The sequence below is a fragment of the Gouania willdenowi genome, chromosome 19, assembly GCF_900634775.1.
Source record: "Gouania willdenowi chromosome 19, fGouWil2.1, whole genome shotgun sequence".
Lineage (NCBI taxonomy): Eukaryota > Metazoa > Chordata > Actinopteri > Blenniiformes > Gobiesocidae > Gouania > Gouania willdenowi.
Genome location: NC_041062.1, coordinates 8,092,337 through 8,118,262, shown reverse-complemented (window position 1 = coordinate 8,118,262; position 25,926 = coordinate 8,092,337). Strand labels below are relative to the sequence as shown.

The following is a 25,926-nucleotide window of genomic DNA, read 5'->3' as shown; positions in this document are numbered from 1 at the left end:
TTTTCTCCTTTCTTTATTGTCTCTTATTTTCCTTGTTTTTTTTTGTTTTTTGTTTTTTTTTAATAAAATATAAAACTAAATCTAAATACATTTTTGCGTGTTTTCCATCACATTTTCAAGCTTAATCTCTTTTTTATGCTTCAGATGGCTCCTTCAATGTTCATGTTTTTTTTGTTGTTGTTTTTAAGTCTCTACTTTTACGAGGTTACATAAAGTATAACTAATCTTTCATTTTAGTGCAGGAATCTTAACCAAAAATAAATAATATACAATGAAAAAATAAACACAATTCACTTGTTTGCATCTTTTTTTTACATTTTTTTTATTTTTGTCTTATAAATATTAAATACAACAAGGTCAAAACCTTAGTAAACAATGCTTTGATTCGTTCAAATACCGATAGAATAATAGAAAATAATAACTTAAAAATCCTTCAATGCATAAAAAAGTAATAAATACATAAATAAATCTGATTAAATCGCCACATAACGGCTGAAAAATGAATAAATACATCAATAATTTGCCACAAAATAACTTAAAAATCCTTCAATGCATAAAAAGGCAATAAATAAATACATAAATAAAAAAGGCAGATAAATTGCCACATCCTCCATGTTTCTAAATGATGGGAACCAGAGCTGAAGCCACCAGGTCGACGTTCAGTAGATGCACTTTGACCTCCTTCCTTGTGATCTCCCAGGCCTCTGAGCTGTGGTTCTAGAAGGAAAACACAACAGGATTCACTTTCACTTTTCTCACCACTGATAAGGATGGAGATAGAATCTATTATGATCATCTTCATATGTAACGTGCATTAATAAGAAACTCATGGACATACCTTTAGTTCCAGGACGTTGCTTGAAAGCCTCTGGAAATAATGATGCAGGTTCTTGTGCTTCTTTATGTGAAGTTTGCGTTTAATCTAAAAACAAAACAAGAACTGTTTAGTGTCTTTGATGTGACCTTTGAACTCAATAAACACACACACACTTTACCATGTGACTCCTCGCAGCTAATCAGCAAAGACTTAGACACAAAATTATATATATATATATATATATATATATAATTCTATTTTGTACAAAAACAAATATGCAAATAATTTTATTTATATATATATATAATATATATTATTTCAGATCTATTTTGATTTGTACTGTTCCTACACTATTTAACTGTTCTATTACTATTTATTACATAATATAAAGAGATTATTCATGCTTATTCTATAATTTCCTACACAGCAATAAAATAAATTAGGTTATATTTTTGTGTAAATTATCTATAGTTGTTTTTGTGGATATTTGTTTTGAGTTTTTAAACTTTTAGGATGAATAAAAAATTCAACTATTTAGAAACAGGTATTGAAAATGTGGAAAAGAGTTTGCGCAGCATTAAAAAAAAAAAAAAAAAAATGAGAATACCTGTCTTTAATCTAAATTTCTCTATAATTCCAGCAAGTTCATTTTGTCATCTTATTTTAAATAGTATGTTTAGGTTTCATTTATTCAGACAACTTTTTTCAGTAAATTTACTTTGAAATTTACTTTGATCTCCTGACATGTTTCGACTGCCAACTGTCAGTCTTTCTTAGAGGCATCTGCTGATCACTTTGGTGTGTCTTTATGAGTTCTCTCCTCATCCCTATTGATGTTGAAGCTCCACTTCAAAGTACATTTCCAGAGCAAAGATGTCTGAATAAATGACACCTTAACATACATTTCTCTATGGTTTTAATCTGAAAATGTCTTTGTTCTAATGTTTTTTTAAGATCTAAATCCACCAGCCCTGCCTTGGTTGCACTGTGTGTTTCTCTATGAGGTTGATGGTTGTTTATTTCAGTGGAGATACTCACACATGCATTCAGCTCCGCAGCCTGTCTGCTCAGCACATTGAGGAAGTCGTTGACTTTCTTCTCGTCCCAGTGAGCATCAGTGTGGTCCTCCTCAAACAAAGCAAACACCTCATTCAGGACCTGGACCAAGAAGCCTAGTTTTTCCTCCGCCTGCAGAAGAAAGTCACAGAAATGATAAAGCATCATCCTCAGAGTGGAAAAAGGACTGAGAAGGAATCATAATAACTGTGTCATATGTGTGATGATGATGATAATTTTTTTTATTTCAGTGAAGTGTGACTTACAGGTGCTTTGGATGCCCGCTCGTACATGTGATGAGGGAAGGCCAGGTCCAGTTCTATGGACGTGTTGGTGGAGTTTTTGACCTGGAGAGTACATGAAGAACTCGTCAGAGGGAACAACATGATCAACATAACTTCAGCTTTTTGCCTAAAATTTCAAATTAAAGTGCTCACTCACAATTGTATACATTCAAAAATTGTTGCGAAAGGTAAAAAAGATGAATGTTCAACTTTAATGATACTAATTATACAAAGCAAAAACACTGGAGAACCTCAGACAGAAGTATTTGGACGAGAAAAACACAGTGACCCAGTCATTCTGAATATGTCTCTTTGGTGATTGATTAAAATATTTTCTATACTGCCGTGTTCAAAAAAATTGTAGATGGACCGCCATCAAATAATTACTATTGCATCATTTTGCATTATTATATACAAAATATGTACTTCTGAGCATTTATCCAGCATCGTCTAAATAAATAAATAAAATCAATATATTGATAAAGCAAATTACATGATAGACACAAATAACGTGTCAGGATTTAAAATTAAGGTTCTCATTCAAATGTCTCATTTCTACTGAAATGGATTAGGGCCAATTTGGCAAATCAAGAATAATTGGCTGCCTTATAAAATATTAATTAAAAAATATGAATTTTATATAACCTGATAATTAAATCTAAAAAATAAATCATAATGAGCCGTTATATTACTTTATAAGTTTGTACAATTTATTTAATTAATTAATTAATTAATTTATTTTGCTTTTTCAAAAATGTAATTTCTGTATTTTAACATGTGTATTGACCTGTGAACTATTATCAATATACATATAGGCAACAACATGAATAATAACAAATACAAATAAAATAAATTCCTATATAAGTTTTCCTGATAAGTTTGGACTTTTTATTTATTTTTATTTTTTTAAAACTATTTAAACTATGCCACATCAGTCTCCCTTATGATAACATTTGTCGGCACACACAGATTTGTAATTAATAGCATATTGTTCCTCTTGAACATATGTTAATATAGACCTTTATTCAGAAATTTGTTTTACAGCAACCAAGAATAAATGATTGTATTACTTTAAATCGTTAAATCATTACTTTTGCTCATTTTAAAACAGATACTTAACAAAGCGACTTATATAAAGTATATTTTCTTACCATATTATCCAGCAGCTTCACCGTCTCCTCACTGTACTGTTTGAACTTTTGATCTATCCACGGGCAGCGCAGCGTAAAGCCGCTGGAGACGCACAGGGCGCACAGGATTACGCAGGCAAAAAGCTTCTTCATCATCATCATTGTTATCAGTCTTTGAGAGAAAGATTGTTCAGGAGAATCTCAAGTGTCCTCAGGTAAGAAGAGGTGAGGTGTGATGTGTTTAAAGCCTCCATCTCATGCCTTTATATATATGCTGTATGCGGCTTTTTCACTTTTCGGATTGCGGGGAAACACCTGCTGTTTTCAGCTCCGCAGGTAAAACCATCAACCTCACCTCACACCATAAACATTCAGCTTTAGACCAGAGCAAGATTACAATTAAAAACTGAATGTGCAATTATTTATGACTGCTCAGAGGATTCAATGATTTATCATAAGACACGGAATTATTTTTTTATTTTATTTTATTTTTTTTTAATTAGTTTGAGATCAAATACACTTTGGGCTAAAGTATGACAGTTTAACTAATAGTTAAACTAAAGTTTTAAAGATGAAATGTGATTTAAAGACATTTCATGTGCATCTATCTATCTATCTATCTATCTATCTATCTATCTATCTATCTATCTATCTATCTATCTATCTATCTATCTATCTTTATTTAAATAATGTCAAAAATTATAATTATAATTATTCATTTATTTATTTATTTATTACTTTTTTTTTGCTAAGGTTTATTTACAGAAGCGGATTTGGGCCAATTTTGATGGAGAAAATAATTTTGGTTGAATCAAGAATAAAATCGAAATTTCGAAAGTGAACTCAAAACACAATATTTTGAAAAATGTCAATGCATGGTTTTAATGTCAAAACTACGGAAGCTGAGGAGGGCCAATCGACTTTAATCTCAACATTATATATTTCAACGTTTTTCCTCAAATTTCAACTTTAATCTCGACATTTCGACTTTATTCTTGATTTGCCCAAAATTATTTTCTCCATCAAAATTGGCCATAATCCGCTTCCGTTCTTATTGAAATATGTATTCCCTTTTATCGATTTTTATTTAACATTTTTTCCAAATTAAAACAAACAAACAAACAAACAAACACATATTTTCATTTGTTTATTTGTTTGTTATTCATCCATAAACAGACTGTGTGTCCAAAGCAGTGTTGCCTCATTCATTGATGTCACTCCTCAGTGCACGCGCTGCCTTCGTGCGGGTTTCCGTAAAATGAAAATGAAAGCGCGTGCCGTTCCCGCCCCCGCGACTTCGAAGGAATCCTCGCTCCGTCCACGTGACGTCCCACAGGCCACAGAAACATCGGAGTGTGAGAACGTGCTCTGCGTCAAATTCATTCTCGGCCTCAAAGCCATGATTCCTGCCACAAACGCGTCAGTCACGTTAAAAAATAAAATAAAAGGAAAACAGGTTGAATACAAACGAAAAGGTTCTCAACATGTGGGCCAGGGCCTGAAAGTGCAGGGTTTTCAGTGGGTCGATGGCATTTGTGTGGAAGTTAATGTCAAGACAAAAGATACTTTTATTTTGAATAAAATAATGATAATAAAAAAACAGCCATGCATCATGCTTTTACATCAACGTATATACACTTAAAACTTTTTAAAAAATTAAAATAAAATAAACAAATAAAAATAATATAAAATATTAAAATGACCCATTTTACACACTAAACAGATTGACTTATTTGGAAATGACTTAAACAGCCAAAACAAAGCTAAGACTCTTATATAATTGTATCGATATTTAGTAAAAACGTTAAAAAGAGTCAGAAACTAAATATGTAGAATAATTACATCGATTAATATTGATTAAAAGTTATGAAGATAAAATCATTCATGAATGAAAAATTAGAATAGAGGGCTTTAATAGTTTTGCTTTGGATGGATTTGTTTTGTGTTTAGTTGGAAAAATTTAATCAAGACATCGACTTACATTTTTCAAAGTAACAAAACCTGCAAAATGGGATTCCATTCAGTGCAGTTTACATGATACGTATCATCTATAACTGTAGCATGTTCTCAGTGTTTGTTAACAGGGGTTTTCAACATTTAATTATACCGAAAACCTATTTTTATTTGTATCTTTGTAGTTTCTGAACGGAAGAATATTCAAAATACTGACTGGATTTTTAAAATATTGCAGTTCAAAGATGTGTTTAAAACTTCAAACTTGGTGTGTTATAACTGGCAAACAAAACAAACAAAAAAACTAAATATTTCAAGAGATGATGGTTTACAAACCTGGTATCCCCCCCCTTTTTTGGGGGTGGGGGGTGGGGGGGGGCATATGTATCCTTTTTAAATGCTTTTGTTTTGGCTTCAAGCTCCTTTAGCAATGTTTAAACTTTGTGAAAAGAGAAATTTGGGATTTAATTGGATTTATTTGTTTTGTTTAAAAAAAAAAATTAAAAAAAATTTGAAAATTAATGCAAGAGAATGATTGGTTCACAATGTAGGATATATGCTTATACTTTATTAATGAAATATCAAAAAAATCTAATAATTATTAATCTAAATAAATAATGAAACAATTATGACATTTCTGGCTTTGATTATTGTGAAAGGCAATAAATAAACTGCATATAGAATATTCCTAGAAGTAATGGTTTTATTCTGAAAACTCTGTATTTGAGTCACTCTTTTCTGTTGTGGGCATTTGTTGCTGGTTTTTCTTCACAAACGCCTTCACTTCATTAGAAAAAGTAGCAGTCATAACAGCCATGCTGAGTCACAGTTATACACTCAAGTGGAATTAATCCTAAAAGTAAAAAGTATTAGATAACTCTATTAATGAGGACTTTTGTTCGCTCGTTTGTTTTATTTTATTTTTTATTTTGAGCAATTTAACACAAACAGAAAAGTTGTGTATGTGTACTAATATATATGATATGTATTAACATAAATGCTGTAGATAAACATAAATACAGTCAAAGAAATCTCATAACACAACAGAATATGTCAAATAAAAAACTAATATTAAATTTGAAAGGTAATTAAACTAATATACAGTAAACTGACGGACAAATGGATAGATAGATAGATAGATAGATAGATAGATAGATAGATAGATAGATAGATAGATAGATAGATGGATAGATGGATAGATGGATGGATGGATGGATGGGTGGATGGATGGATGGATGTATAGATGAATGGATGGATGGCTAGTATTTGATATATTTTTCATCACTGTTACATCATGTAATTTTATAGATAATAAACCATGACACATTTTCATATGACTATGCAATCTTCATGGGTTTTCTAGGTATTTTTTTAATGGAGCCTTACATGTTGAATGCAGTGTGTTGCCTCATTCATTCATGGCAATCATTCCTCAAACCTTAGCGCACGAGCTGACGTACATGTGGGTGGAGCTTCCGTGAAGTGAAAAGGAAGAGGAGACAACCTTTCCAACATCTATAATCCAATAATTTCTTTGCTCTAGACGCAATTATTTATTATTCATTCTTTTTTCAACGATTTCAACTTTTCTTTTTAACCCATTTCAACTTTTTAAAACTTTTTCAACCAATTTCAACTTTTTTCAGCCCAATTGCTCATATTAAGCTATTGCTAGGTGAATGCTAGTGATAGGTCGATGCTAATGCTAATGCTATTCTAGTTTTATTCATTTATAATAATAATAATAATAATAATAATAATAATAATAATAATAATAATAATAATAATAATAATAATAACTTTTATAAAGCTAAATTCAAAACAGGGTTACAAGTTATGTAATATTTGAAAATCCAACACATTGGTAATGAAAACCAGATGTATAAAAACAAATCTTTAACTAGGAGAAGAAGAAAAAACTAAATTAACAAAAAATTCATGAAAAAATAACATAAAAACTATGTTGGCCATGTGACAAACGCCTGTTGTTACTGTAAACTGGGAACATTAAGTTCTCACATGTCAGCAACTGGTGCTGCATTTGCTTTTCGTCGTAAAATACATAACCCAACGTAATTTTTGGTCTCCCTTTTATGGTATTTGATACATATCAGTACATGTTAAGTTACGAAAGTATACGAATTATGTCTGTCAAGATAAAACATTGAAGCTAGGTTGTACATTATATGTATATATACTGAAAATTAAGCTGTTATTTGAGTTGTTTTCTTTCCAAAGTTAGATTTGCGTTTTTATTTTGTATAAGAAGAAAAACGAGTTTTTTTTCTGTTGTGAGTAAATACATTTCGTAAAAAAATTATCAAAGTTGAGACTTATGATATAGCAAGACTCGAGCTAAGGATTTTAAAAATGAATTGACCACTTGTACGATTTTTGGTGGAGGACCGGAACGTATCACGGCTATGTCGACTTCCTGTGTTGCATTCGCGTTCAATCGGAGAGTGTATAGGATAACGAATTTACCTCGCCTTATATTTAAAGGCTTATTTTTGTATATTTGTGAGTCCCAACTTCCGTCATGGAGAGCGATTGTACGGATTAACGTGTTTTTATCGAACGGATTCCGTTTTTGTGGATTGGGGATTTTTCCCGGTCTGTTTAGGTAAGGAAGCTAATCGACACAACCACCGATGCTAATGGCGCATTCATGGTCAGGGTGAGCTGCTTTAAATGTCCGTCCCTTCGCTCAGATATTTTATTTAAGAATTTAAATGTCAACTATATCGTCATAAATGCTGAAACGTGTCCTATTGAAGAGGGAAAGTTCATAAAATGTGTTCATTTCACTGGTTGAACCTTAAACTGTGTAAACAAACCTACTGACCCACGGTTCTCTTCAACACCATAAAACACTGCAGAAGGCTCTGTTTTACTACTTTAATTAAACATAATATATCTAAAGGTATTAACAGTAACAGCTCTGACCCTCAGCATTGGGCTACATTTACTCCAGAAGGTGTGCTGTGGTATCTGTGTCATTTAATATAGGCAGTGGCTGTCAATACGTAACACGTATCCATATGACCGCATTCCACCCGTACGCAACGCCCCTCATTGGCCAGTTTAGGTCACGTGATAAGTGCACGTGACCTAAACTGGCCGAAGAGACGCTATACATTTGTACTTCTGTTTGTATTAATACACAAAAAGTACACAAACAAAGGAAGGACGATTTCTAAAGTAAAACTGTTTTTCCAAATTCATGTGCCCTATTTTTAACAACTGTATAAATCACTTAGACGTTGCTAGGTAAAAAACATTAAATTTAAGTTAATTTACTTAAAAACTAATGTTTTGCATGAAACTCTAATTCCCGTAGGGTGGAATTCAGCCTGCAGATGTTGAGTTTGAAACCCTGGTAATGCACTCGATGGCTCGACTTAAGGACTGCTGTGCAACGCTTCATGGAAACAATGTTCCCTGATGGCAGACGCTGCTCTGCCTTAAAGAAAAAAAATGTTCCTGGAAACAAACAACTGATAAATCACACAGTCTGCTCTAAAGTGGCAACTCTACATTTTTTAAATATTTAAAAAGTCATGGTAGTTAAGTTTGTCCTGTAAAATCAATGAAGCCTGTAAAAAGTGCCTAAAAATATACTGTTAACATAAGACTTGAGCCTGAAAATAGAAGTACATCTGAAATAATTATTTTAAATGAAATTAGATTTACAATTTTTTTTAGCATACAAATTTATTATTTATGTATTTATTCATGTGTTTGTTCATATGTTTTCATCACGTCTGGAATTGTAATTAATTTTCTTCCCTTTTATCAGCTTTCCTTTATTTGTTGTTAATTGATTACTGACATACTAAACGTCCCAAAATCAAGCAAAGGAAATGCACAGTAGGATGAATTAAATTAAGTCATGTAAATGATTGTATTTTTTAGACGCTTCAGAGGTTGAAACCTCTGAATCCTGTGATAAACTCCCCAATAACCTGATTATTCACATCGTAAATAAAGAAGCAGTAGTTTTTTGTTTGGTGCTCTTAGACTTGAAGCAGTTTAACTATATTTTATACATTTTATATCAACCTTAAAACCAGTAAATCAAATTAAATCATCATTAAAAGCCAGTTTTAAGGCACTGTCAACCAAAAATGTGTAAAAACATGGTTAGTCTACATTTCAAAGTGACAGATTTATAGTTTCTACATGTTATCTTGGTAGTTGTCTTTATTTTTCCCAAGTAAAAACTACAAAAATAACATTCCCAGCTAGCAACAAAAAAATAGCATTCGTCACTTCCGTCACTTGAGTGTTTTGAGTTTTTAGTCAACAATCCTCTTGGTCAGTAGGGGGCAGTATATATGTCAGAGTGTTGGTGCAGATACCGCAGAACTTGTCCAGCACAGCCATTGTGTGTATTTTAGATTAAAGGGAAGTTAGACAGTGAAGCTGGGGCCACGTCCTCTTTAATCAGCCGCTCATGTGACACTCCAGGCAGTTACTCTTAGTGACCCAGTACAGCCCCGTGACGGGAAGGAAAGAACAGCTACTTCCTGGTTGTCACATGACATCCTGGGCCTCGCCTCCCTGCAAGCTTGCACTTCTTGTTTGATGTCAGATGTGCTGTGTTTCCCAGTTGTGAAGCAGAAGCAGCAGCTGCAGTGATTGTTGTGTATTGTTGTTTTTTCAGTGTGCCATGAGAAGGCAGTGACCCCCCCCCCGGAAGCTCCCACCTCCTCACCAGGAGCTGCAATGCTGGCCACGCAGACCCCGGATACGCCGACCGAGGCTACGGACATCAAACAGGTAAAAGTCTGAAGTCTTCTTAAATCATCCAGTGTGGAAGTGTTCTGCTTAACTTGCATGTTCTCTTTGTTTTAGCACCTTTTGCATTAAAAATACTTGTTTTATTAGTAGACTAATTTAGATGACTCACTATACTATACCTGTAATATACTTGTATTTATCTGTATTATATTTGTATATTTGTACCTCTGTATTATATTTTACTGTAATGTCTGCACTTGTATTTAATTCTACTTAATAATGTACATTTTCCTTTTCTTTTCTTTGTTTAGTTGTTCTTCTTTTCACCCAAAATATATCTGAAGCCTCTATTAAAAAAAGTGATTTCCCTTTTGGATCAATAAAGTATTTCTGATTTTGATTCTAACTTAACAACCACAATAGAGGATCTAATGGTACACATTAGTTAATAAAAGCTATTGTTGTGCTCGCCTTACTTCCTCTGCTTCATGCTGTGCTTTAACACAGGTTTACGTGTAATAGTACTAATAACTGATTGATGTCTTTATTTCGAAGACATAAAATGATAACAGAACAGAATAGTTTAAAAAACAAAAAAATAGAAAATTGTGATTTGCAACAGCAGAAACACTTAAACCTCTCAATTACATGTGCGAAAAGGAGTAGGAAGAAGTGTAAACTTATTTAAATTGATTTTTGTTTTTTGAAGAATACAATTAATTACCCATATACCATCATACAAACTATCTATCCATTCACAAATAGTCCATAACTAATCAGTATTACTGAAAACAGAATAAAAAAGAACTGGTGATTGTTAGTAAAGCCATTTTTATTCCTGTACCTTGTGGAAATCATTTTTTTATACCTGTTTTTAAACTCAATTATGTTTAAACATTGTTTTAGATGCGTTAATACTACTACTACTACTACTACTATAAATAATAGAATTAAGAGCATAAGTAATTATGAATATAAAGTGGTTTTAGCAGTTGAGTTCATAGAAATACAGTCCACACATCATCTACTGATTGATTCACACACTGTTATTTGTGCAAAAAAAAACAAAAAAAGGAAGATTTAAAACAAAGATTCCATTCAGAGGAAATAAAGTGGAGCTAAAGTTAATTCGAACAAACCAAACTCTTTGTCGTTGTACCTCAGAACTCATCTGCCTGTGATATTCTGATGATTTTTTTTTTTATTCTGAGCGTTTATCACCAACATTAAGCAGTAAAATGCAGACTTAATCTTCCTTAATGCTATCGAAAACGACAGATTTCACAGAAGTTTTCAAAAGCGATAGAAATCAATTTTCCCGGTCATTCGGAGAAGCTTCTCACACAATATAAAGCCTCTGATTTTATTTATTTCCCCTAATCAGATGTCATTATCTTAAAACGTATTCAATTTTGTATTTCTATGCTACTGAAGGGAACATCACGTGGAGAAGTCCTGCTTATTTTATGTAATATTTGAAATGTCTGTTTGTTTCCTACACTTGATAGACATTCAGCTAACCATTTTACTTTTTTTTTTTTTTTTTTTTTTTTTTTTTTTTTTTTTTTTTTTTTTTTACAGGAATAATATGGTGGAAATGCGTGATTAACTTTCCAAAATTGTAGCAAACACCCTAAATAGGGTTAATAGAGTCAACTACTGTTATTAATTTTACATATTATATGCTTCAGATGACTTAGAAAACCAGAATAGTTGCGCTCAAATAAGCAGACGTTCACCAAACTGCCAACCGATGAATCACCCTCACATTTTGCACGTAACGTAGCCGTGTGATTGGGGATGCTTCTGCCTTGACGTGTCACTAGGTAAACTCATTACCACTTCAGCTAATACACTATCAGCTACTAAACCTGTTGTTGCACCAGAGCTTTTACAGATTCAAATGCCGTCATAATAATCTGCACTGCTTGTTAGTCACAACACGACACGTTAATGACACACTTCAAATGAAGCTCTGCATTCATTTTCAACCACAGGATAAAACGATCACTAGACGAACCATTACACATGTCGCAAGATTTCGAACAAGATTACGGGCTGAATTCGACAATATTTGTCCGTTTGTGAGACATTCTAGACCATGTTGTGTGTCAATCTCAAGGCCTGGGGGGCAATTCCGGCCCTTTGGAGTATCCATTTCGGCCCACAGGAGAAAAAAATGACAGAGAAAATATGATTAATTGTGTAAATGAAACTCAACGATATTTGCAGTGGCACAGTTTTCCCAGTTTTTTATCACACGATTGCAGTCATTTTTAATGTTAAACTGTTCAAATAAAGCTAAAAATTCCTACAAAATTCTTTAATTTCCCTCAAATTATTACATAAAAATTCCCTTAAGTAAATTACTTATTTAGTATTTTATGTATACGTAGAAGTTTAAACTAGGGCACAATAATGTTGAAATTCCCGGTACTCATTTTCTGTGGCCCACTTGAAATCAAACTTCTCCGTATTTGGCCCCTGAACTCAAATTAATTTAACACCCCTATTGTAGACATTCAATCACCTGTTTTCCATTAAAACATAGTGTGTAAATGTGTGATATTTTCCCCAAAACATGAATGTGAAGTATTTCTGTGTCATGTTGGGGCCTGTTTTTAAATTAAAAAGTCAGATTTCTCCTTTTTGGAACTTGATTCACGTCCGTTTTCTGTAATCATGGAATATCCAAGGCCCTAGATATTCTCTGTACTGTATGTGAGGGTATATTGTTTCATTTTGTCATTTACTTTTCAGGAAGTGAATTACTTGATGTCCGTCTGTTTTCTGTAATCACGGAAAATCCATGCCCTTACTGTAATGTTCGCCACTGAGCTCGTAACTTTCAGTTTGGGACATACAGTAAGAATATAAAAGAGCAAAAATAAAACAAACCACATTAGTGATAATCATTAAAGTCTTGATAATTATTAAAGAGTTTTATTTATAGTTTCTGTGCTGCAGCCTGTTGCGTAATGACACAGGTTTGGTCACTTCTTTGTTTCTCTGCTGCATAACAGAAGGTGATTAAACAGGTTTTTCAAACAGCAAACCTTCTTATCACTTACTGCACTCTGAACTGGAATGTAGAAAATGTGATTGAAATTGGTCACTGATGTCAAAGGAAGACATCTGGGTCATTCCATGTCTTTTCAACAAATGGTTTGGCACTGGAACATGTTTGCGCTACTGGCTTGTAGGCAGTAAACAACTTGCCTCAGCTCCCTGTAAATGAATTAGCTTTGAGCTGTGTACATAGACTGTTCACATCACTAATGATTAGTCACATACAGTGTATGCATTGGTTCTTGGGTGACAGTCTCTTGAAATCTGAAAAAATAAGTTTTTTTTTTTTTTAAAACTAGTTTCATTGGTCCATAACTGCATGTGACAATGTAAGAAAAAAGTCTGATATCGATTTTAATTTATAGTATGTAAATGTACTACTTTTGATATTGATTTTAAAACTACCAAAAATATTAAATATTTTATTGACAGTAAATTATGTTGAACCTGTTGAACACTAAGGCCTCAGCAGTGAAATAAAAAAGACAAGGTTTCAACAATTACAAAATTAAAATTGCTGAAGATAAAATCAGATAAAGACATAGTGTAGGGTTTAAAGATCAATAAATCTGTGATTATTTGCGCAAAAAAAGAGAAAGAAAAAAAAAAAGTAAAATGTTGAAACTGATCTCCACTGTAAACACTCTCTTATATTGAGATCATCAGAAAAGTTTTACGCATTGCATTGTGGGATGTGGAGACAATCCGGACCCAAACACACTTTTGGGTTTTTCCATGTTATTTCAACAAATTTTCAGGACATCCCACACACTTCTGTCTAAAAAAATTCTAAATTTTTTAACAATTGTTCCCATGATTACCAAGAAATAGTAATCTTTATAATATAAATGAAAACAAAGATCAGATTTTTTTCTTACATTTTCACATGCAGTTATGGGCCAATAAAAAGAGTTTAAAAAAAGTATTTTTCAGATTTCAAGAGACTGCCACCCAAGAACCAATGCATCTACTGTATGTGGCTAATCATTAGTGATGTGAAAAATTGACACATACCCCCCTCACTAAACTATCCATATCTAAAAAAAAGTATTCATCCAATCAGACTAAAACATTAGAGTGTGTCTATTGAATTATTCAGGAAAAATAGTTGAATTGACATGGAATGACCCATCTTTAAATCATTGTTTCATAACAATCACCCAGGCCTTTGAACAGTTGTTCTTACTCTACAGATAAAGGAGAAACTGTCCCAGTCTCTCAAAGCCCTCCAGAAACGATACGTGACGTCAGACGCGGTGGTCACCAGTGAAGATGGCGATGCCAACCTGCTCTGCTGTGCCCTGGAGGCCATGTTCATACACGGCATCAATAGCAAGTTCGTCCGCTCAGAGGCCCCGGGTCGGAGCAGGAAGTCAGACCGAGGACCTCTGCCTCAGCCATTCTTCTGGAGCCTCCTGAAGACCGTGACCCACCGGTGAGTCCGAGCAGAAGAATAGTCCTCAGATGGTTCCTCACAGGGGTCACTGATCTGTGTGGCCTGCTGCAGCCTTTCATCCAAGCAACTCTCGTTTCGAGAGGTCCGTCCATCCATTTTTTAACAACCCACGTCACACATGCTCTTTTTCAGCCAATCCTAACTGTCGTTGGGTGCTAGCTTTGAGAGGTGATCGGCTGATTCATAAAACTGTTACAATAACACAGTAATCAATTATTGTAAGGTAATAAATCCCCTACAGAGGGGGCGTGCACTGTAGAAATAATTATTCTTTTACAGCTTTAATATAATGTAGATAATTATTTTGTATATATATATTATATTATATTAGGGCCGGGACTTTATTGCGTTATTTGCGATTACTTGATTACAGAACAATAATGCACAAAAAAAAATTACTCAATCACTTTTTCAATCACAGTTTGCAGTCCAAACAGCTCCTTTCACAAGTTCCCCTTATACCCATAATACCGATGCACAGACTGTATTTTTTAGTACAAAATGATAATCATATTAATAATAATGGAAAGGTTCTTGATTAGAACATGAACTGAAAATACAATGGTGTGTGGCAAGAGATGACCGGAAATGATAAAAAAAAACCATAGGAGGCACTAAATACTGTTTCGTTCCACCTATTTATAAAATTAGGTTCTTTAAATTTTGAGTTATCACTCATTCATTCTATCATTATTTAGTTTTTTCGCAGTATTCTGAGCAAAATGTAGTCGGACAAAAGGGGTACTTGGATTCAGAAATAAAAGAAAAGGGGGACTTGATCCAAAAAACCACAGGTTTAGCGAATAATGCAGTTCTGGCTGTTTTTCCAATCAGCTCTAAAACATGTTGTTATTGTTGTAGGTCGCTTGGAGACTTCATGTTCCGTGTAATATCTCTCTGTGTGTTTTTTTTAAGAGGCTTTTGTCTTGATTTGAGTCTGATCTTTACTCTTCAGGGATGTGGTGACGGAGCTGGAGAAGCTGAGCTACGTGAGCACAGACGTGGGTCGCTGTCGTGCGTGGCTGCGTCTGGCTCTGAACCACGGTCTGCTGGAGTGTTACCTGGCGTCGTTGTTCAGAGAGGACGCCACGCTGCGCTCCCACTACCAGCCCGGAGCGCTGCTGCTGCACTCAGAGGAGCGGGAAGTGCTGCTCAGCTACGTCCAGGGCTTGGTCTCGCTCACCTTCAGCCTCTCCTACAAGTCCTCCGTCCTCAACCAGTGGACCAACACCCCCCTGGCCCTGGCCGGCTTCTGCCCACTGGCCCAGGCCGAGACCATCGACCCGCCCGTCAGCGGCCTGAAGGACCAGTGGGACTCTGAGTCTCAGTCGTCCAGCTCGTCGGATGCCCCGATGTTGATGGGGAGAGCGTGTGGCTCGTCCAACGGGGACAGCGCGGTGCTGCACTCGTCCAACCTGAGCTTGGACACCACGGCGTCCTCTCAGCTCTCCTCCAGCCTGAGCTCAGACAGCTTTCTGCAGGGAAACGACCCCCGCAGCCCCACGGCGGAGTCCTCCAGCGACCTGGAAGTGATCAGCAACGGCCCCAGCAGCACCAAGAGGCCCCAGAAAGAGTGCGTATAATAATAATATTGATAATAATATTAATAATAATAATAATAATAATAATTGTTAAGTGTCTTTACAACTTCACCAAACACTCATTCTTAAGTTTATTTGCAAAGTGATAAGAAAGGTGAAAAACCTTTGAACACAAAACACAATGCAAAAAGTTAATAATTTTTCATCGAACAAGGCAAGTAAACATAAATACAATTTCAGGTATTTTCACATTTAATTTGGTGAAAGTACATTTTAAACTATTATCTTACTAAATCAAAGCAAGTCATCTGTAAAATTAGACATTGACCAAACAGAAATCTAGGTCTACTTTTGGAACCTAAATAATAACCATTTTACCTTGATTTATACCAAGTAAAGATAGTAAAATTGTTATTTAACCATTTCTAAACAGAAATATGTTTATTTTCATACATACATTAAAATATTTTACTCTGAATGCAATTAAAGAAAAAAATGCTTTACTTTTAATACTAACTTATTTGAGCCCTTTAAATACATAAACAAGTTTTTAAGCAATCATCTTCTCAAACAACTTCATTAACTAAGTAATAATCCATTTGTTATAATAAATATGCTCTCATTTCTTAAAAAAATAATGGCATATTTTTTAAAATAAACATCTTAATTATGTGTTTTCCTTGATTTAGATATCTAAATATTTGTAATTTTTATTTACCTTTAGTCAAACTTATGTTTTGACTGTTTTATTTGTATAATCTTGTAGTTTTAAGGATTTGAAATCATTCTATTTAAATAATTAATTGTAATTTGTCTTTAAATAATTTGTTTAAATTCTTTATATTGAACTGAATCTATTTTATTGATCTTACTTTGATTATTTAATTTTAATGAATGAAAATAACAGGTTGGACCCAGTGGGCGGTCACTTTCAGTCCTTGGGTTCTTAGGCTTTGGTTTTAATATGTGACAGTTTCACTTATTCAGACAAACTCACTGAAATTTACTTTGATCTCCTGACATGTTTCGACTGCCAGGAGATCAAAGTAAATGTACAAATAAATAAGCCAATAAGTAGATTTTAAGATGTTATTTCAAAAAAGGAAACAAAAGGAACTTGCTGGAATTATTAGGCTTTGGTTTTGTTCTTATTAATTTAACTAACTTTCTGTAACTCCAGGTCACCAAGTGACTTACGTAAGAGCAGCCAGGACTCGATGAACGAGGACTCCATCGTGTTCTCAGAGTCGGCTCCGTTCAGCGGCTCAAACAGCGAGACTCCAAGTCCAGCGTCCCCGTCCCAGCACCCGGAAGAGGAGGTGGAGCAAGAGGAGAAGGAGAAAGTGGAGGTGGAGGAGAAGGAGAAAGTGGAGGTGGAGGAGAAGGTGGAGGTGGAGGTGGAGGAGGAGGAGCCGCCACCTTCTACTACTGCACTGTCTGATTCCAAACCACCACCTGATTCACCTCCTGCTTCCCACGATAACCGGCCTCCTGTAGTCAGCGTAGACACATGCCTACAGTCTTTGAGCAGCGTTGAGCCTGAGCAGGAAACACACGCAGCGTCTGTTCAGGACAAAAAAGAAAGCGACGGCTCGGATACCTCAGCACATCGAAGCTCGTGTCGATCCACCAGCATCCTGAGCAGGAGGATGTCCTCAGAGTCACTGCCAGTGAGTGTCACGCATTTACACTCCGCTGACGTTTAATTCAGAGGTTCTCAAATGGTGGGTCGCTGCCCTGTTTTCTATGTGAATTTAAGGTATAAAGATCCTGGGATTAATTTCATTATCTAATCTTATTTCTAACTGTAACGGGCGACAATGTGTTACTTTTCTTCATTATTTACCTAAAATATGCTACATTTTACTTTTAAATTCGCCTTTGGATCACTTTGAGTTTCTGCATGAAAAAGAAAACAATATATAAATGTCTTTCACTGACATTTTTCATAGGGAAATAATGATTTTCATCAATTCAGGGAATGATTTTTTTTTTTATTTTTATTTTTTTAAGCAAAATCTGCAAAATGTAACTTTTATGTTATTGTGATTATTTTTATTTATTGTTATAATTTACTATACATAATTGCACCATGTTTTCTTTATAAACAATTGTTAGACAGTGGGAAACAAGGAAGCAAAAAAAATTATAAAATGATGCAACAATAACAAAAAACAACAACAAAGCAAAGTGATTTTAGGAGTAAAAAAACAACTATCAGAGAAAGAAGAAACAAATAGAATACAATAAAAGCAAAAAGAATATTGGTGAAAAGTGAAAATAATGCAAAAACAAAACGCAAATAAACAAAAAAAAAATGAATCATGTCACATCTCTCGGAGGTTCTGGATGTTGCTTCCCACATAGAAGCGTCTATGCTCTAATCCAGTCCTTTACCTTTATTTCAGTTCATATTTCATGACTGTTTTACTGGACATTCTATTTAAATGGTGATTAATGAGTTATTGCCACCTCTGAATGTTATTTTGAGGAAACTGCAGCGCAGAAGTTTGACTGTAAAACCTGGAAACTAATGTGTCATATCACAGCAACTAGGGAAACTGTTATAAAGGTGTCACATCTCTCAGATCACAAGTTTTTAAGTCAGGATTTTTGAAACACAAACAAACAAAAAACAGAAGGAAGTGGGTCATAATGAGGTGTCCGAAAGAGACTGATGAAAACAAATCTATGATAAAGTGCCAACCCCGAGGTATGTTGGCATGTGATTCCCAAACGGGAACATCACACTGATATGTCAGCACATTCCATCCTGATGCAGGACTAAACTTCTCTGACTTTTTAACAGATTAAAACCAATTTTTTTAAGGTTGTTTGAGTGTTTAAGCTCCAAAGCTTTTGTCCTTTTTCTCCATAGACGTCACGTTCGTGGATCTTAGAGGACGACATCTACATGCCTCATCTAGAGGAAGATCTAGACAACGAGGACAGTTCCTCCTCTGCACCCACAGACGATATCAAGGTGTCCCAGTCTCCTCCCAGTGTCGTTCATCGGAGACAAATAGGTAACAAATGTCTTTAGTTTGTGCAATTAAGTAACAGTAAATTCTAAAAATGTATGAATCTATGTGTTTGTAGTAGGACTGGGACTTTAACACGTGAATTGCGATTAATTAATTATAGAAAAATAACGCACAAAAAAATAATGCAGTTAATAGGTTTGTTTTGGACTCCAAACAGCACAGACCCTTTCTCATTTCACAAGTTCCCGCTATACCCATAATACTGATGCGCAGACTACGGGAGAACCTAGGAAGAAGTTGTTCCTGTGCTTCATGGGGGTTTATTTTAGTTTTAATACACACACTGGATGGAAAACAAAAGCCCAGTTGTGTGAAAATTGTGCAAGAAAGAGTTTGCAGAACACCGGAGCTCTTCTAGCCTCCGCTATCACCTCAATGCTGAATGTGCAACAGCTAGCGTGGACACTCGGACAGTGCAAGCTGCTACATGCCCTGAGCAGACGGTGTCTCTAATTCACACTAGACAAGATGACAGGGTTCAGATCCAAAATGAAAAAGTCCATGAGTGACAAATGAACAAAGTCAGTGGATAAATGATTGTAGTGGAGAGTCGACCACTCTCCGTGGTAGAGGATGTGGGTGGGGCTAGAAGCGCCGCTACAGATAGCATCGTCCGACCCAACTTATCAACTGCTAAGAAAAAAGACTATTTCAAATTAAATTCATCAGCTTCATCAGTTGCTCTGTTTATTTCATGCCACAGATATTCTAACTATTTTCCACTGTTTAGTTTCTACTTCTCTGGAATGGAAAGTGATGTTTTTTATTTTAATACACAAAAACACATAAGCATGAATATAGCTTCTTTAAATTTAAGTTTGTGCTTTGTGAACAATGCAATCATAATATTATTTATTCATATTACACATTATGATAGCAGTGATGAAAATAATAAACACTATATTGTTATTGAAGCTTATTCATTGTTTTCATTGATTTAATCATATACCAAAATCTATTTAAATTGGAAAAACGTTGCTTCTAATATCAAATATTGTTATGCGATTAATTTAGATAAATTAATTACAAAATTTCTAATTAATTAGATAATTTTTACAATTGAGTCCCATCTCTTGTTTGTATCTAATATGACTGTGTATATTATGTAATCACTCCCAGTTTGATCAGCTGAGTCGGTCCCTCTGACTTGCCATGTGTTCTCTGCCTGTTCCTCAGGACTCTCCAACCCTTTCCGAGGTCTGCTGAAGCTGGGTCACCTGGAACGCCGTGGCCCCGTGGGAATGTGGCGTAGCTGCTACTGCGAGCTGTCGCCCTCTCAGCTCCACATGTACGGAAACGCTGAGGAGCGGACCTGCACCGACAGCTTCCTGCTGCTGCGCTGCGAGGATGCCCGCCTCACCTCGCCCGAGGGCCGCTTCGAGCTGACCTTCCCTGGTAAACGGCTCTACCTGCGAGCGGCCAATCGGGACGAGGCTGAGGACTGGGTGGACCGGATCCTGGAGGCTGTGATCAAATGTAGACCCACGACCAGAGCAGACGACCAGTGGGAGGTGCTGAAGCCCACGGAGAATGGCGTGGATGAACGGGCATCCTCCAGCGTGTCCAGCCCTGAGCGGAGGTCGCCCTCCTCCGACACGGGGACGCTGGCCCCCCAGGCCACGCCCCCTCCTCCTCTGCAGGAGCTGGACTGGACTCGAGCTGCTGAGCTGGAAACTGACGCCATCAAAGAAGCTGTTTTATATTTCCCCACAGAGGACACTCAGATTTGGTCCCGTCTCGTCTTTTCTCTTTCTCTGGAGGCTCTGAAGGCCTTTAAGCTCCAGGACGGACGGAAGGTGCTGAGGTTCATTTATCCCATCGAGGAAATCCGGGACGTGGTGCCAGACGTGTCCCAGGGAGGACCATTCTTCTTTAAGCTCCTGACGGTGAGGGACACTCTGCGCCTGAGGGCAGAAAACGCTGAGGAGGCTCGATCCTGGAGGGTCCTGGTCCGCAGAGCTCTGGACTCATACCTGGAGAGCGGAGAGGACGAGACCTCAGCCCGTCCCAACGTGGGCCAAGTCACCGGGAACCTCCACAGGCTGGTGCAGCACCGGCTGAAAGAAGACGGAGCCTTACTGGTTCATCTCTGTGCGGTTCCCTCAGAGAAAGGGCTGGACTCTCAGAACTTCAAGTGTGCAGGTAAAGAACCACAGTATGAGGGAGGAACGTCATCAGGAACCATGACCTAGGGTTTATGTCCAACCTATTTTGGATCATGACCCCATTTTTATATCACAAATTCCTAACAACCCCAAAGATTTTGTTTTCATTTTAGAATTACTTTTAGTCATGTTTGTTATACTATGTTATAAATGCAGAATAGCCAGGATTAGTGCACAATGTGACAAGATGCACCAGCTCACATATCTTCATACTGGTTTTTTGTTTTTTCACCACTTTAGATTTTTATTATATTTCCCACATATATACATCAACATAGAACAACAAACAACAAGCATGGCATCTGGTTGTAGTGTAAACAGGAGTTTACAGTTTTCAATTTACATTAGTTTTTTTCATTCTTTTCTGCTTTATACAGCATTGTATTTAAACTAAAATATTTATATTTATATTTGAGAGAGTATAGAATACAGTTCTTTAAAATTGTTTGTTATAATAAAAATATATATATATGCATATGTATATATATATATATATATATATATACACATTATATACATAATGGTATATAATATTATATAATATGTGAAAATTATATTCAATATATATTTTAATCAGTTATTCATTTAATTATCATTTAATTACTAATTAAGGTACTATACATTTCAGGCGACACCATTTAAATTCCCGGCGACCGCTGCAACCCCACATGGGGTCATGACCCCAAGGTTAAAAAACACTGGTTAATGTTTGTGTCTTCTGGCGTCTGGTTCTACAGGCTGTCCTCAGCAGATTGGTCCGTCTGTGTCCCGGGCTCGTCTCTGTGAGTTCTCAGGCCAGCTTTACTGCTACAGCTGTCACAGCGGGGACACCAGCATCATCCCGTCACGCATGCTGCACAACTGGGATCGCACACAGCGCCAGGTACCACAACACATACACATGCAGAAAACACGAATAAAATATAAACCATTGAATATAAAAAAAAAACAGACCATGTCACCAGTTAACTGAGCACTGAGTTAAACCACATCAAACCATAACCTCTGAACTGTTCTCTCGTGTGTGCAGGTGTCTAAGAAAGCCCTGGCGCTGCTGTCGGAGGTGGAGGCGGAGCCTCTGCTGAACCTGGAGCGCTTGAACCCTGACCTGGTGAAACACTCTGAGTCCATGGCTCACACGCACAATCTGAGGCACAAGCTCTGCCTCCTGGGAGACTACCTGCTCACCTGCCGCAGCGGAGCCTGCAGGAAGCTCCAGGAGAGGTCGGCGTGGGCGGGGCTTAGATCAGCAGCCGTTATTATTGTCCTCACAGACATTTTGATTTTAAAAGGAGACTTTAAATTTCATTTAATTTAATTAAAATAAAAATTATATTAATAATAAAATGAAAAAAATATACATTATTTTTTATTTTATTTTTTCAAATGGAGGCTTAATTAATGACTTCCTGGCTTAATTACTAGGGAGTTACTTCTGTACTTGTATTTGTATTTGTTCATTTATATATTTTGTTTGGTTTTAAATGTTTCTTTGGTGTAAAAGAGTAGAACATTTATTTAAATTCTGCATCCATTAATTAAAAAAAACAAAACAAAAACCAATGCATTTATTCAGTGATTTAAAAATAAAAATACTTTTTTAAAAGTATTTCTTTAAATGGATCAGAGCAGATGATAAAGTACATTTTAAACCCTAAAACAATACTAAAATCTGATCGTTTTAATGTTTAATAAACCTTTCTGTCTGATAATGACGTGATGTTTATTTCCAGGATGGGTCAGCGTACGTACCTGCTGGAGTCGGCTCACCTGTACAGTGTGCTGGACCTCAGACAGGTACGGAATCAGGTGGAACATGGAGCATGTGGAGCGCACTCACATGACGTCAATCTTTGTGTTTTTTATAGATATCAGAGAATCAATACAAAAGCTTCCTGCTCACGCTGCTGCATCACGCAGCCAATCACGTTTTCCACTGCGACCTTTGCACTCAGAGAGGCTTCATCTGTCAGATCTGCCACTCCAATGACATCATCTTTCCTTTCCAGTTCGACATCACCACCAGGTGGGGAAGCTGCTCCAAAACCACAGGCTTTATAACTCTAGCTCTAACTTTAGCTCCTAATTTAACGCTAACTCCTAACTTTAACTCCTAACTTTAACTTTAACTCTAACTCTAACTGTAACTCACAACTTTAACGCTACTTTAACGCTAACTTTAACGCTAACTTTAACGCTAACTTTAACGCTAACTTTAACGCTAACTTTAACGCTAACTTTAACGTTAACTTTAACGTTAACTTTAACGCTAACTTTAACTCTAACTCCTAACTTTAATTTTAACTTTAACATTAATTCTAACTCTAACTTACAACTCTAGCTCTAACTTTAGCTCCTAATTTAACTCTAACTCTAACTGTAACTCTTAACTTTAACTTTAACTCTAACTCTAACTGTAACTCACAACTTTAACTCTAACTGTAACTCTAACTCTAACTCTAACTCTAACTTTAACTTTAACTTTAACTTTAACTTTAACCTTAACTTTAACTTTAACTTTAACATTAACTTTAACTTTAACTTTAACTTTAACCTTAACTTTAACTTAAACATTACTTCTAACTTTAACTCTACCTTTAACTTTTATTTCATGTCCTCAGGTGTAAAGAATGCAGAGCTGTTTTCCATGTGAGCTGCAGAGAGTCTGGGCTCTCCTGTCCTCGCTGTGAGCGGATGAAGAAATACCATCAGAGGAATCTGATGAGCTGAAAACTCTTTCTTTTCTTACAATGAAGTAAAAAACCTCAAGTGCAATTACAGGTGGGACTGCTGCGCTCTGCCCACTTCTGACTTTTATTCTGAAGGACACGCAGGAAACACTGCAGACTCTTTTTTGCACTAACGTAGCCTGACACACACTGACTTCATTCACCTCCTCTGAAGCCACGACACCTTTTTCACCCTGTGGGTTCAAAGCACATGTTTACACGCCGTCTCCGTGTCGGATGCTCGGTCGGATGCGACGTACAGCGGCGCAGGGAAGAAATTACTGTGCCTTCGTTACTTTGAGCTTTACTCTTCTCTCAATGCAGGGCCAAAAATCAGTCAAATGCTGTTATTTTTTCATTACTTATGCATTTATTTAGAACAATAACTCTGTGGGATGTTTGGTTGTTTTGGGTTTTTTTTTCTTAAATTATAAATCTACATTTTTTCAGCCGTTGTGTTAAAATGTCTGATTATTGTGTCGCTCTGCAGTCTTGGAGCTCCTGAGACAAGATTGAAGTAAATACTGAATGTGCTGCTTTTGTGCTGAGTCACAGAGGCGTAAAGTGAAGGATGAGAAGTAAACATGACGCGTCACATTTCAAGTGTTTGGATTGAATGGAAGTTATTGGTAAATTTTGCAGATTTGCAGCCACTTGGAATTTCTTTTACTATTTTAATGCCAAATTAATATAACAAGGACGTTTTCTCAAATTTAAGTAAAATAACTGATAGAAAAACAGAATGCAATAAAAAAAAAAAGATGTTAAAATGTTTCTATTAACAGGCCAACATCATCTTCTTTCCTTAACGGTTTGAATATTTACCAAACATATCACATGTTGCGTGGGAATCTGAAACACAGTCGTACTGTTAACCCTGGGGTGTATTTATTTTTATCTTATTTAAGATATATACATGACGTTAATAAAAGAAATGTCAACAATTCTTGTTCTCTCTCGTGCTTTTTTTTCAGCTTTTATTTTCTGAGTCACAAACATCATCCTTCGTGTGTTGTTTTCTCTCATTTATTATTTAAAAATGTCTCAAAACACATTAAAATAAATGAGGAATTTTGTTGTTTTTTTGTATCCAATGCAGCAGCTGAACTTCTCTAATAATCTAATATATATAATAACACAAAATAAAAACTCTGCAGACTGTTCATAGGCATATCAATGATGGTAAAAAAAAAAGATATTAAGATATTTTAACAGTCATTGTATGGACATTGTAACATTATGTAATAAATCTCCCTTTAATGATGTAAAGCCTGCATTTTTTAAAAACACAAAATATCAAAGAGTGGGAATTAAGTAAGAAAAAAGCAGATTGAAAATCCCCAAATTTTTGGGATTATTTTTTGGTAGAATATTCATTCAATAAGTTTTATACATAATAAATGCATCAAAAGGTGCTTTATATTAAAAAAAAAGACATAAAAATATAGAAATACATGGGTTGATTAAAAACAAGATCACACACAATACACAAAATAAGCAAATGCATAAAACAGGAATGAGTAAATAAGTTAGTGTTTGCTGTTATTTATTATTGACATATTGTTTCTAAATATTAATAGCTTCTTCATTCATATTTTGTTAATCAGTTTGAGATTATATGGTTATATTATGTAATATATTTTACAGTATATATATATTTTAGGTTCGGTGTTTTGTTTTGAGTCAGCATGTGTTCAGTACTATAGTTTGACCACTAGGTGACAGCCGATCACCTTTGACTAAGCGGCAAAGATGTAAGAACGTAAAATAAATGATAGTACTGATAAACCTGAAAGAACAAGTTGTATTTCTTGTTTGTTTTTAAACCATCAAGTGTTAAAATACAAGAACAACAATTTGAGACCCAAATAATTGCATTTGAGCACTTTTTCTTAGCTTGAAAATATGAATTTTTGATTAATTTTTTTTTTTCTTTTCG

At 35.4% G+C, this 25,926-nt stretch overlaps 2 protein-coding genes across 2 annotated transcripts; one reads left to right on the top strand and one right to left on the bottom strand.

Annotated features, from left to right (window-relative positions):
* Window positions 1–618: 618 nt before the first annotated feature.
* Window positions 619–3,446, bottom strand: LOC114481814 (interferon a3-like). Its single transcript, XM_028476854.1, has 6 exons — window positions 3,309–3,446; window positions 2,140–2,220; window positions 1,852–2,005; window positions 996–1,012; window positions 839–898; window positions 619–717 (listed from the first exon to the last, which is right to left on the bottom strand). The coding sequence occupies exons 1-6, from the start codon at window positions 3,444–3,446 to the stop codon at window positions 619–621; spliced, it is 549 nt and encodes a 182-aa protein (XP_028332655.1).
* A 4,206-nt stretch (window positions 3,447–7,652) lies between these two features.
* On the top strand, window positions 7,653–24,933 carry plekhm1 (pleckstrin homology domain containing, family M (with RUN domain) member 1). Its single transcript, XM_028477058.1, has 12 exons — window positions 7,653–7,863; window positions 9,907–10,022; window positions 14,246–14,487; window positions 15,464–16,081; window positions 17,230–17,719; window positions 18,928–19,075; window positions 20,270–21,235; window positions 21,996–22,141; window positions 22,289–22,482; window positions 22,992–23,055; window positions 23,127–23,284; window positions 23,880–24,933. Exons 2-12 carry the CDS (start codon window positions 9,969–9,971, stop codon window positions 23,986–23,988), a joined length of 3,189 nt encoding a protein of 1,062 aa, XP_028332859.1. The 5' UTR covers window positions 7,653–7,863; window positions 9,907–9,968; the 3' UTR covers window positions 23,989–24,933.
* Window positions 24,934–25,926: the final 993 nt, after the last annotated feature.

Coding starts and splice junctions, on each gene's coding strand:
- LOC114481814 (XM_028476854.1), bottom strand. CDS start 3,446: ATGATGATGAAGAAGCTTTTTGCCTGCGTAATCCTGTGCGCCCTGTGC. Junction 2,006..2,139: donor AGCGGGCATCCAAAGCACCT/GTAAGTCACACT, acceptor TTTCTTCTGCAG/GCGGAGGAAAAACTAGGCTT. Junction 718..838: donor GCAACGTCCTGGAACTAAAG/GTATGTCCATGA, acceptor TTTTCCTTCTAG/AACCACAGCTCAGAGGCCTG.
- plekhm1 (XM_028477058.1), top strand. CDS start 9,969: ATGCTGGCCACGCAGACCCCGGATACGCCGACCGAGGCTACGGACATC. Junction 22,142..22,288: donor GGGATCGCACACAGCGCCAG/GTACCACAACAC, acceptor TCGTGTGTGCAG/GTGTCTAAGAAAGCCCTGGC. Junction 23,056..23,126: donor GTGTGCTGGACCTCAGACAG/GTACGGAATCAG, acceptor TGTTTTTTATAG/ATATCAGAGAATCAATACAA.